General features: G+C 46.9%; 1 protein-coding gene across 1 annotated transcript in view; it reads left to right on the forward strand.

Annotated features, from left to right (window-relative positions):
- RAB11FIP4 (RAB11 family interacting protein 4) overlaps nucleotides 1–12783 on the forward strand; it is a 122570-nt gene that overhangs the window by 45597 nt on the left and 64190 nt on the right. The window contains exons 2-3 of the mRNA XM_088468556.1: nucleotides 2121–2208; nucleotides 6750–6838. Of these exons, the coding sequence (XP_088324682.1) occupies nucleotides 2121–2208; nucleotides 6750–6838 (177 nt within the window). The remainder of the gene's footprint in view (nucleotides 1–2120; nucleotides 2209–6749; nucleotides 6839–12783) is intronic.

Here is a 12783-nt window from a genome sequence, read left to right on the forward strand (position 1 = left end):
AGTATGAGAGACAGAGTGATAGGTAAAGAGAATAGAGAGAAGGATGAGAGAGAGTGATAGGTAAAGAGAGAATAGAAGGATGAGAGACAGAGTGATAGGTAAAGAGAGAATAGAGAGAAGTATGAGAGACAGAGTGATAGGTAAAGAGAATAGAGAGAAGGATGAGAGACAGAGTGATAGGTAAAGAGAGAATAGAGAGAAGGATGAGAGACAGAGTGATAGGTAAAGAGAGAATAGAGAGAAGGATGAGAGACAGAGTGATAGGTAAAGAGAATAGAGAGAAGGATGAGAGACAGAGTGATAGGTAAAGAGAGAATAGAGAGAAGGATGAGAGACAGAGTGATAGGTAAAGAGAATAGAGAGAAGGATGAGAGAGAGTGATAGGTAAAGAGAGAATAGAAGGATGAGAGACAGAGTGATAGGTAAAGAGAGAATAGAGAGAAGTATGAGAGACAGAGTGATAGGTAAAGAGAATAGAGAGAAGGATGAGAGACAGAGTGATAGGTAAAGAGAGAATAGAGAGAAGGATGAGAGACAGAGTGATAGGTAAAGAGAGAATAGAGAGACATGGAGAGATAACGGGATTGATTATCAGTGTAATCACATAAGATACCTTCCTGACAACCTTATAGTCTTCAAAGTCAGACTCAACAGAGCTCTTTTGGAAACTCGACTAGAATAAATCTTCTATGAAGCTTTATTTTATTTTATATTTCCCTGAAGAATAACAGCAGCAGAGTATAACATGCAAAAGAATCAGCACGAAGTCCGCATACAAGTTTGTTGATGGAATAAGATTAATTAATATCAGTAGTCTACTAACTTCATCCTGCGTTACTGTTGGATGATATGCTCGGATAGGGAACAAGACCCGGAGTAAAGGTGTACCATATGGGAAGCGGTGAGCACAGAGGGAGACAGGAGATGCTGTGTTCCCTTATCTTGGCAATGCATATATTACCCGTTTGTGTCACTAGAGATAAAAGAGGAGCTAGCTGCTTCTATATTTATCTGTATAAATGTCACCTAATGATGTATACCACAGACAGTACAATATCTGTAGAGGGTGAGAAGATACAATTCTATCACTCAGTGTAAAAAGAGATAACATGATATAACATTAGGCCATGAAGCTCAGATAATGAGATTAGATTCTGAGGGTCGTATGCCGTGTATAGAATAGTAGGAAATACAGAGAATACATAAAAATAGTAACAATTCCAGTGAGAAATCTGTACAATATGCACACTTGGCAAATATGGTAAAATTACACTAATCTGACAGCTACATATGTTGCAACGTGCAAGATGAGATTAATATAAATCACCCTTTCCTACTTCCAAAGCCACACCTCCAGGAGATGTGGGAGGTGCATGGGTCGTGACTCCTCCTACTGTGCGATGCCTTGATTTGTAGCATCGGGAGGCAGGACTATGATATCACAATTAGAGTGAAAAGTGATAAGAAAGTGATAAGGTGCCAGCCAATCCGCTCCCAATTGTCATTTTTCAGACACAGCCTGTGAGACGACAGTTGGGAGAGGATTGGCTGGCACCTTATCACTTTCTTATCACTTTTCACTCTGTCTCCTAACACTGCTTAGTAAATAGACCCCTCTCTTACCAATCTCCGTAACGTTCACTACACTCGGGAAGTGAGGATCCAGGAGGATGGCCAGGATTGTGGGAGCACTCCCCAAAATTAGGGAGTGGACATTCTGTGAGAGTAGCAAGTATAACTGAAATGATAGATACCTTTGCACATAACAAACTCACTGGTCCGTAGACAGACATATAAACCAGAACTTGTAAATGAGATTTCCATTAATCCAGTTTATTTGATCAGTCTTATAGGGTTTAATAAGAGTAAATCTATTCTACTTTACAAGAATCCATAACATTAATCCATAGCAGTGCATTCACTCATAACTCATCCCCATGCAGAAACCTGAGTTTAGAAGAATTTGTTGGAAAATTCAGAGCTACACTAGGAAGAACTGGGATAACCAACTTCTGTGCTTTGTTACATATTGGAAGTGCTTATCTGTAGAAGTCTTTGTTTTAGTTACTTAGATCTTATGTGGAATAATATAGTAACATTTTATATATTTTTTTTACTAGGTTGAAAAGCTTGTTAAATATTTGGACCCCAATGAACTTGGCAGCATCAATTTTAAAGACTTTTGCCATGGGGTACTCGCTATTAAAGGTAAGAAGCTTTTTTATTATAGAGATTACTTTACAAAGGATAGGAACAAAATAATATTAGAAAAATGTTAGTTTTCTGCAGATATGTGATTTAGGTACCCTGGAAAGAGGGATAACTCATTTATGCCAACTATCTGTCCATTTTATGTTAAATACTTATTAGCTAGACTGGGGGAGCTGCCAAGATTGTGTCTACTGTACTTCTGAGCTCTCATCACTCAATAAACAGAATCTGATACCAATTAATTTTCACACTGTGCTCTGTGGCTTTCCCTTACTGTATATCTCCCACCACCCTAAAGTCCTTTTATAGATATTTGCTTTTCAAAAACCAAGGCATTTTACCCAATGAAGGGGCTCATATGCAAGTTTTTATATTGGTCCCCTCCTCCCAGAAAATGGCAGTGTACATACACAGAAGACAGTAATGACTCTGGATGGCACAGTTCCAGAGTCCTTGCTATCTTATGCCATACGGGATGTAGTTATGAGACCGGTGTCAATCCTGACACTACAATCCTGGCAGTGAATTTAACATAGATGTTGAAATACCGACGCCTATGTTCATCCCGACTTAGGGTTAGGCACCCCCCAGGGAGAGTTAGGCTAGGGGAAGGGGGGGCTAGGTTTAGGCACTAGGGGGGGAGGTTAGGGTTATGGACCCCCCGGGAGGGTTAGGTTTAGGCTGCGGGGAGGGGGGGGTTAGGTTTAGGCACTAATGGCGGAAGGTTAGAGTTAGGCACTAGGAGGAGAGGTTAGGGTTAGGCACCCCTAAACGAGGGTCGGGGGGGGAGAGGGGAGGGTTAGAGTACTTACCTCCACTGTCGGGATTTCCTCTGCCTCGGGCTAGCGCTGTCGGGATTTGAACCGGCAGCTACATAGCCGTCGGCATTTCAATCCCATTCCTGGCATACTCCATATTTCTGGAAATGTATTTAAAAATATGGCACCAGCACTAGTTTTCTGGTGATCTCTTTGTAAATGTGGCTTCAACCATATTGGACCATGGGCCTGATTCAGAGCCGGACGCTATTTGCGCTCGCTTGTTCAGAAAAAAGGGGTGGCTATTCAAATGAACCGTTCGCTCTTTGCGGTCTGTTCACACCTCTAGGTCTGAACGAGCGAACAAAACTTGCGGTCGTTTTTTGGGAAACTACGCCCCCTGGCCGCTCGCATCCTACGTGATGTCCGCTATTTATCAGATTAATCGAGTACATCGACCAGCGTATAAACTGCTCGCTATTCTTGTGGTTGGTTTTTCCTACCGCAATCTTGCGAGCAGTTCTGACTATAAAATAACCCAGTGACGTGGTCAATGACGCTGCTGTATTAATTATGCACACCCATAAAACGCCCGTTTTGACCTTTAAGCACGCCTGTGTTCGGATCTCCACTCCCCGTTTTCAAGCACCTTCCCCTGTTACCACCCACATACGCCTCCTCCTGTCACTCAAAATAGCAGGCATTCGCTATTTAGCGAACAAACGATTTTCGGCCGCACTGACTGGTTCGCGCATGCGTATTACGATCCGTACGCATGCGCAGTTGTGCAAACATCGCTCGGAACAAACGAGCGGCCGCTTACGAGCGGCTCTGAATCAGGCCCCATGTTCTGTGATACAGGGTGTGCGGTGACGACCCCTTGACCCATGGGCCTGTGTGCACCACATACGCTGCTCCCATTATAGAGACACTACAAACATAAAACTTATGGGGCATACACACTAAATGATAAAAGTGAACGATAACGATATCGTTCAACGATATATCGTTCATATCGCCCAGTGTGTATGCACCAATTGACCAATGATGCATGCTCCTGCGGGTCGTTAACGATGTTTGTGGTCATGCAAACATGCAGGCTAATCTGATGATATCATCAAAAAGTGCCTGTTCAGCGATGACATCACTGAAATGATATAGTTCAGTGTGTACACCCAATATCTTTCACCAATGTCGCTCATACAGCACATTGTTTAGTGTGTATGAGCCTTTAGTTTTTGCCAAATTGGACTTTTCAGTCTCTCATTGTTATCAGACACGGCCTGATTCAGAGATGGATGCAAAGCCGATGCTTACGTGGTTTGAGCGATTATTGGTATCTCCGCATGTGTCAAGTTTAATTTTCATTGTCGCTCGCAGAGAGGAATTTTTCACAAAGTGATTAACAGGGACCGTTTGTGGGCGACATCAGGGAGGTGGTGACTCAAACGCAGGCGTGTCCTGACCATCTTAGAGGAGACACAGTAGAAATGGCTCCTGCATCTCCGTTCTTGCGGCTTTCTGCGCAAACATAGAGTTACTCAGAAGGCTGATAATTGTCTAATTTGCGTCTTTGTATACAATCGCTTGGATTTGCAAAGCCGCCGGTGGGCCTCTAAATTCAAATCCTAGTGGCTACAACATTTGCATATTTTCGTACAGCCGCCAAGTTAAATTCTCAGCTGCGATGGCATTAGTGTACATATTTGAATCAGGCCACTAGTTATGTTAGTACATTTTATCACAGACTATACAAAAATATAGTGTGTGTAATGTCTCCCTCTGATGGTTCGTTTTGGAAATGCTCTGAATAACCCATGCATTGCCATGCTGTGGTGAGCTGTGCATACATACTGGATCAGTTTAAACGTACACATTAAAGGGCAAATTTATCATGCCCATTTTTTCATAAAATGATGTTGAAACAGCAGTTCTGCAGAATTTTATCTGTTCTCACCATGTAATAGCCCAGTGGTTCCCAAACTTTCTCAGGTCGAGGCATCCTTAGGGTTTACATAATTTTTTCAAGGCATCCCGAGCTAAAATAATCATGAGCAGTCCCATTTAAAATAGTTGGGTCAAAATAACGTAATAAATATTAAAAAAGAAAAAATAAATAGAAAAACTGAGCTAGTCTTACCCATTGCCCCCTTCGTCTCTTTCCCTTTGCCCCCTCCATGTCTCTCCCTTTGACCAATCCATGGGGTCTATTTACTAAGCAGTGTTAGGAGACAGAGTGAAAAGTGATAAGAAAGTGATAAGGTGCCAGCCAATCAGCTCCCAACTGTGAGCTGATTGGCTGGCACCTTATCACTTTTCACTCTGTCTCTTAACACTGCTTAGTAAATAGACCCCATGTCTCTCCCTTTGCCCCCTCCATGTGTCTTTCCATTTGCCCCCTCCATGTCTCTCCAATTGCCCCCTCCATGTCTCTCCCATTGCCCCCTCCATGCGTCTTTCCCTTTGCCCCCTTCACGTGTCTTTCCCTTTGCCCCCTCCATGCCCCCCTCTTATTTACCTTTAGTTGTGATCATCAGCGCCGTTCTGCAGCATCGCTCCTTAGATCAAATCAGACACTTCCGGTCTAATCTCCCACAATGCACTGCCTTGTAGGGCCCCATTCAGCAAAAGGCAGCCTCACGATTCACTGCCTGTTGCTTTACAGCAGGGGTGGGGAACCTTTTTTCTGCCGACGGCCATTTTGATATATATAACATTAATTTGCGGGCCCTGTGCAGGCCACGCCCCCTCAGTGTGACGTCACACAAGAGCTGGGCCACAATCACCAGTGATTACAGCAATGCCCGGAGCATCGTGAGGATGCTCCGGGGAGCTGTAAGGGCAGCGGTGTGACCACCTGAAGCATCCTAAGGACGCTCCAAGCAGCACTGCTGCATAGATTCTGGCTGCACTGCCATTCTAGGCACCCTGCTGGCCAGATGAGGCTAGCAAAAAAAAGCTCTGAGGGTCAGACCAAATGATTCTGCGAGCCTTATACGGCCCCCATGCCTGAGGTTCCCTATCCCTGCTTTACAGTGACAGCTATCCTTCCACTCATTGCAACCCCCCCCACCCCCCAGTGTTCTGCCATCCCCTCTCACATACCTGCAAAAATAAAATATGTTGCACAAAATAAAAATACTCTGACCGTCCTCTTTAGGCCATCGGCCTCCAAGGCACCCCAGTGACAGCGCCGCGGCACGCCAGGGATCCGCCGCACAGTTTGGGAACCACTGTAATAGCCTAATGAAGATTTCAAAGAAATTGGCACTCCGGTCTAACTAGTGGCGGCCCCAGAGGTGGGGCTGCAGCAAGGTCCACAATTTAAATAGGGGTGTCACATCAGATGCCACACCTCTGGAGCCGCCACTGGGTCTAACCCCTATGTACCAAACTGCAGAAAGCAAAGCTTTTTGGAATTTGACCACGTTGGTTTACACCATCCTCAGATGGCGTAAACTGCTTTATGCCTAGTATGGAGGCCTTATCGCAGGAGATAATGACTGTCCAGCTCTGAAATATGCCACAGTGTGCATACGCAGTGTCAGTTTCTCGGGAGGAGTCTTTTAAAGTTGTGAAAGTCTGCTGCAGCGGTTATGTCTACAGCTGTCACTGCGAGTTACAGTTATTTCAATTCAGGGATATTTTTGTAAATTTTTAAAAAGTCAGTATGGACTGCTAATAATAGTTGTGTAATTGTGTAAAACTGTTTCATAGTACACTATTGTAATATTTTAAACCTTTGATTCTTGTTTAGTGAGCTTCTCTCTTTGATTTCAGGCTGTAACGAGTTGCTGAAAGGTGTACTTGGGGTCAACAGCAAGAAGAATGAATACTACCAGGCTCAGTATGTTGACTACTATTATCAGGTAAAGGAAAACTCAGAATCAAACACCTGTCAGCTACAGTACCAGGAATGTACACTAGATGACAACAGTAAAGTGATACTGGTATTGAGATTAGTTTGTACAGTATTTGTATTGTATACAGAATATAGAACAGACTCAGACAGTCCCTGGGTAGGGATAGCCATCGGTGGGCAGTCCATCAATGGTCACTATCGATGATTCCATCATTGATTACCATCGATGGCACGAACCATTGCACCACTTGATGGCCACCGCTGCTGGGGGAAATAGAGGCCCACGGGCCAATCAGAATATGGTCTGGGCTACGCTCCGTGTCGTGGGGAGGGGGACCATTGAGTCTGCAATCGATGGCAGAGAACCATTTGATTTCCTATCAATGACAGAGATCCATCAACCATCTGTAGTTAACCGTTGATGATTGTTGACCATCGATGGTTGATGGAATCCCTACCCCTGAGAGACAAGAAAATTAGATAAGTGTCTAATTGGGCATGAAATCAGTACATCCACGACAGGATTTATTTAAATTTTTACCTCCCTTTACTTCTGCTTTCATCACGACACTGCTTTATGGCTACGCCTACAAAATGACCTATTTTATATAAAACACTAAGGGGGTCATTCAGACCCACTCGCGAGCGGCAGTACGCTCGCAAGTGGGTCGATGTTCCCCACTGCGCATGCGCACAACGGAGGGAGCAACGGGCTTTCCATCGCTCGGGGTCTCGCACCAGAGGGGGCGTGCTGTCGATGTTGATTGACAGCACGCCCCCTTTGGTGGGCGTGCCTACCAGACGGAGGCGTTCCTATGGGAACGCCTACCGTCTGAAGCCGGCCCCACTGACATCACTAGTGATGTCAGTGGGAGTGATTTTGGCTCTGATAGAGCCAAAATCACTCCTGGGCTTGCGGCTGGGAAACCCGACCGCAGGGTTTCCCTCGCAAGTCCGATGGTCGCGATGGTCAAGACCATCGCGACCATCTTTTTGCACGCTGGTATATGCCGTGGGTGGTGACCCACAGCTATACGAGCGTCCAGGAGGACGCTCCATTTTAATGGAGGAGGGCCCTGATTCAGAGCGAGCGCTCTGGTCAGAGCGTCCGGCTCTGAATCAGGGCCTAAGGGCCTTATTCAGAGCTGCCAGCATATGGAACTGCAAAAAAAAAACAACACATTTTTGAGACCAATTAAGAGTTTATTTTGCGTATGCAACTGTGTAGCTGTAACTGTGACGCTATAGCTGAAGACACTTCATACACCTATCAGATGCAGTCGGAATAAGACAGGAGATGTAGTTTCCAGGCGATTTCTCAAAATGCAAAAAATGTCAGTGCACAATGTAAGCACATTACAGTTAATGACCAGATAGTCCAGATAATCAATACACAAGTGGCTTAGAGCATCTGAAATGTGAATAAAAGCAGATGGAAATAGCTAAGATAATTTTCTATTTTTTTATGACAATGCTTTCAAATATATATTCAGGCTTCCCCTTCACCTACTGAGTATATTGCATTCTTTCTTTGTGTAACGCTAGTGGTCAATGTACTGTAATGTGACTTTTAAAACACAGTTGCAGCAGCTTCATTGTGTTTGCATAAATGGGTGTGCTCTAAATGTTTGCCACTAACTGAACACAGTCATCATCATCAGTGTGCAGCTTACACCTGGGTTACAGCAACCGCAAGCCAGGGTACTCCAACCGGCTACGTTTGCCACTTTTCTCTGATGCACATGTTAGTTGCACATCCTCTACACGCCCACACCACGATCTTACTGTACTTTGGCGAAGTTTGCTCACACACCGTCCGTCTATTCCAGTTGTAGGTCGGGTGAATGCATGAAAAATGCTTAATGCAAAAATTCATGCATGTACACTAAAAAAAGAAATGCAACTTGTGGGCAAAAAAAATGCAAACTATTTTAGATTTTACTCTTAATAAGGCCCAAAATATCTAAACTAATATAATGACTAGGTTAAAGTGAAAGTGAAACATAATCTGTGGGAGGGGATAATACCAACCGTGGGGATTCCGGCACTCAGAATGCCGGCACCGGAATCCTGACACCTGTCAGAATCCCGGCGCTGGCATCCAGACTGCCGCCACCCCGAAGGTAAGTAGCAGGTTAGGGGGACGGTTAGGGTTAGGCACTAGGGGGAGGGTTAGGTTTAGGCACTAGGCTGGGAGGTTAGGTTTAGGCACCGGGGAGGGAGAGTTAGCGGTAGGGAGAGGGGTGGGTTGGGATACCGACCGACAGGTGTCGGTATCCTAACCTTGTCGGGATGCCAGCATCAGGATACTGACCGCAGGGATCCCAAGCGCCGGCATCCTGTACCCAACCCTGCGGGAGATGAAGTCTGGAGTAGAATAAAAGTTGAGGAAACCAGGGATATAGCGTGGGTGGAGCAGGTGGAGCTCATGCTCCGGGCGCTGAAACCTGCAGGGAGAAGTATAACTTTTTCTTAAGCTCTATATGGATAAATCCATCCATTCATTGTGTTGTTGTATGTTGCCTCGAGCAGTTAGTAAGCAGAGTATATAGGAGTCTGCTGAGGTGCTTGCTCATACTGTACATACAGTATTATGTGTTATTCTTCCAGAATAGGGGCTGGTGTAGAGTGAGTACTAGGCCAGTTTGTACAGCTCATACCTGCGATTATGCAGAGCTGCACACATTATGCACGTATTAAAGCCCTCACCCATTCCTCTCCCATTTACATCTCTGACCTCATCTCCCTCTACTCTCCTGCCTGCCCCCTTCGCTCAACTAATGCACGCCGACTCTCATGCCAACTGATTACTTCCTCCCACTCCCGCCTCCAAGATTTTGCACGTGCTGCTCCCGACCTTTGGAACTGTCTCCCTCTCCCTATCAGACTCTCCTCCTCTTTACAATCCTTGAAACGGGCTCTCAAGACCCACTACTTCATCAAAGCCTTCCAGCTATCATTCTATCTCCCTGATACATGCTCCTTCCTCCCCATCTACCCCATCTGTGTCACCCCTGTTTGTCTTCCCCTCCCTTTTAGAATGAGCAGAGCCCTCTACCCTCTTGTGCTTCTCCTTACTTTACTTTCATCTACTTCTTACCCCCCACCAGGGCCCCTAACACTTGGTTGCTTATTCTCTGTTGCATATCTAGGTGTTATGGTCACTTATGTATCAATGTATATTATCCATGTCCTTGTCCTATTTTGTACTGTAAGTCAGTTGTCAAATTATTTGTTTATGTACTTTGTAAGGCGCTGCGGAACACTTGTGGCGCCATATAAATAAAGGATAATAATAATAATAATAATTAAACCCATACTTGCTGACTTTGCTGTCCCTTCCTCTGTGAGGCAGAGAGGGGACGTGGTGAGGGGAAAGGTGGGAGGTACAGGGGGCATGGTGTCATGATCGCGTCATCGTAGCCCCGTCCCATGCTATACAGTGTTGAGAAAACAGGCATTGTATAGCAAGGGGCGGGGCTATGATGACGCGATTCACCGAAAATCGAGGAATCGACACCCTCAGACCGCCTACTTGTGCTCTGTAAGTGGGCGGTTACAGGCGGTACGAGCGGGTGGAGGAGGGTGTGCGTAACTTGCTTACTTTTCCGGGTGGCCGGGAGCGTCACCCGATTTTCGGGAGCCTCTAGATCAGCGGTGGCCAACCCGTGGCTCTCGAGCAGCATGAGGCTCTTCTGAGCTTCTAATGCGGCTCGCGGCTCGGCAGACCCCCATTGTTACTGGGAACGCTGGTCTCTAAAGCCATCAGAGGCTAAAGAAGCCTTTGATCGCTTCAGAGACCAGCGTTCCCAGTAATGCAGTGCGTGGGTGACGTCATGTTGTCACCCGCGATGTGAGGAGCCCGCGCGTCTGCTGGATCCAGTTAGATCCAGCAGGCAGCAGAAGAAGAAGCAGCAGCGACGGCGCGGCGGGACTTGGGAGCCCTGACTTCGTGGAGCGGTGCCAGCACAAAGGTAAGTTTCTTCATAGGGGGGGGAGCTAGTGCTGGTGGCATGACTACAGGGAGCATTGCAGGAGGGGAACTGCTACAGGGGGCATTGCTTAATGGGCACAGCTACAGGGGACAGTGCAGAAGGGGCACAACTATTGGGGGCAATGCTTAATGGGCACAGCTGCAGGGGGCATTGCAGAAGGGGCAACTACTGGGGGGCATTGCATAATGGGCACAGTACAGGGGGCATTGAATGAGGGCCACAACTAATGGGGCATTGCTTAATGGGCACAGCTACAGGGGGGATTGCAGAAGGGGCACAACTGCAGAGAGCATTGCATAATTGGCACAGCTACAGGGGCTTTTTCTTTCACTTCAACAGTGAAAAATGTATATTGGGAAGATTATGTAAAATGTTTATTTTTAATGTCCTGGGCTCGCCCCCAGCGTGACTAAAAACAGGTCATGCTCCTGCAAATGTCATACCAAAGGTGTGCGCACAAAAATGGGGCGTGGCCTAGTGACAGATAGGCCATGCCCTTTTTCCCCACGTGCCTACATCACGCTGATGCTATCAGCTCTTTTGCTTGACTACATATATTTTTTGGCTCTTTGCCTCCGACTGGTTGGCCACCCCTGGTCTAGAGCACACCGGGAGAGTAGGCACGTATGAATAAGTCTCACGACCAGTGAGACGGAACATGGTTGTGGTGGGTGTTCTCAGAAAGGCAAAATTGAATCAGGATTCATGTTCACGCAGATGTGGCTCCTGTAGACCAATATGCTTTTTAGTGTTATATCTGTTGCACCTGCTACAGGGCACAGTGATGATGTCTTGTGTACACTGGCTCTGATTCAGAGCCGGACGCTCTCTCAGAGCCAGGGCAGGACTGGGACTAAAAATAGGCCCTGGCATTTAAATCACACAGGCCCACCTCACGTCAGCATCTGGCTCCTGACAGACTCCTCCCCTTACTACTCCTGACTCCTTCCACTTAGCTTATGCCATTACAAATATAATTAATATTAGAACATACAAGTGTACATAGTGTTCACTCTAGATACGGCAGCAGGATGGGCACCAGACCTAGAGCTAGGGCACTTTTGTGCGCGCCTGAAAAGGGGGCATGTCTTTATGATGCATCCCCTTTTAGTCACTCTTGGGGGTGTGCCCGGCCTCTATTCACCGGCGTTGACCGCTGCTCTGCCGTTTTCCCCACCCGTGGGACACTGCGGGTGGAGGACAGAACCCGCAGGCTCTTTCAGCGGGGCCCCGCGCTGTAGGCCAGGGTGCTTTCTGCCCTTCAGAAATAGGACAGGGTGCGGTGCCCCACTGAAACAGCCTAGCAGGAACGCTGTGTACATCAATCTTTATTAAAATACACATGCAGAGCTGAGAACTCACCCTGCATGGGATTCACACATGTCCCATAGTCAGACATTTGGTTGGTTCTGTTAAGTAAAGCTGGCACTTCATTGGTGTAAGTCACAGGTTCTCAAACTCTGGGGGTCATTCAGACCCGCTCACGAGCGGCAGGACGCTCGCAAGCGGGTCGATGTTCCCCACTGTGCATGCGCACGACGGAGGGAGCTCCGTCGTGCGCATGCGCGAGACCCGGCAAGCGACGGGCTCACCATCGCTCCGGGTCTCGCACCAAAGGGGGCGTGCTGTTGATGTTGATTGACAGCACGCCCCCTTTGGTGGGCGTGCCTGCCAGACTGAGGCGTTCCCATGGGAACGCCTACCGTCTCAAGCCGGCCCCACTGACATCACTAGTGATGTCAGTGGGAGTGATTTTGGCTCTGATAGAGCCAAAATCACTCCAGGGCTTGCGGCAGCGAGACCCTACCGCAGGGTCATCATGGACAACCCACAGCTATGCGAGCGTCCATGAGGATGCTCCAAAAAAAGGTAGGAGGGCCCTGATTCAGAGCGAGCGCTCTGGTCAGAGCATTCAGCTCTGAATCAGGCCCTCTGTCCTCAGGACCCCAAACAGTCA

The sequence above is a fragment of the Taudactylus pleione genome, unplaced genomic scaffold, assembly GCF_031769625.1.
Source record: "Taudactylus pleione unplaced genomic scaffold, aTauple2 ptg000012l, whole genome shotgun sequence".
Classification (NCBI taxonomy): Eukaryota; Metazoa; Chordata; class Amphibia; order Anura; family Myobatrachidae; genus Taudactylus; species Taudactylus pleione.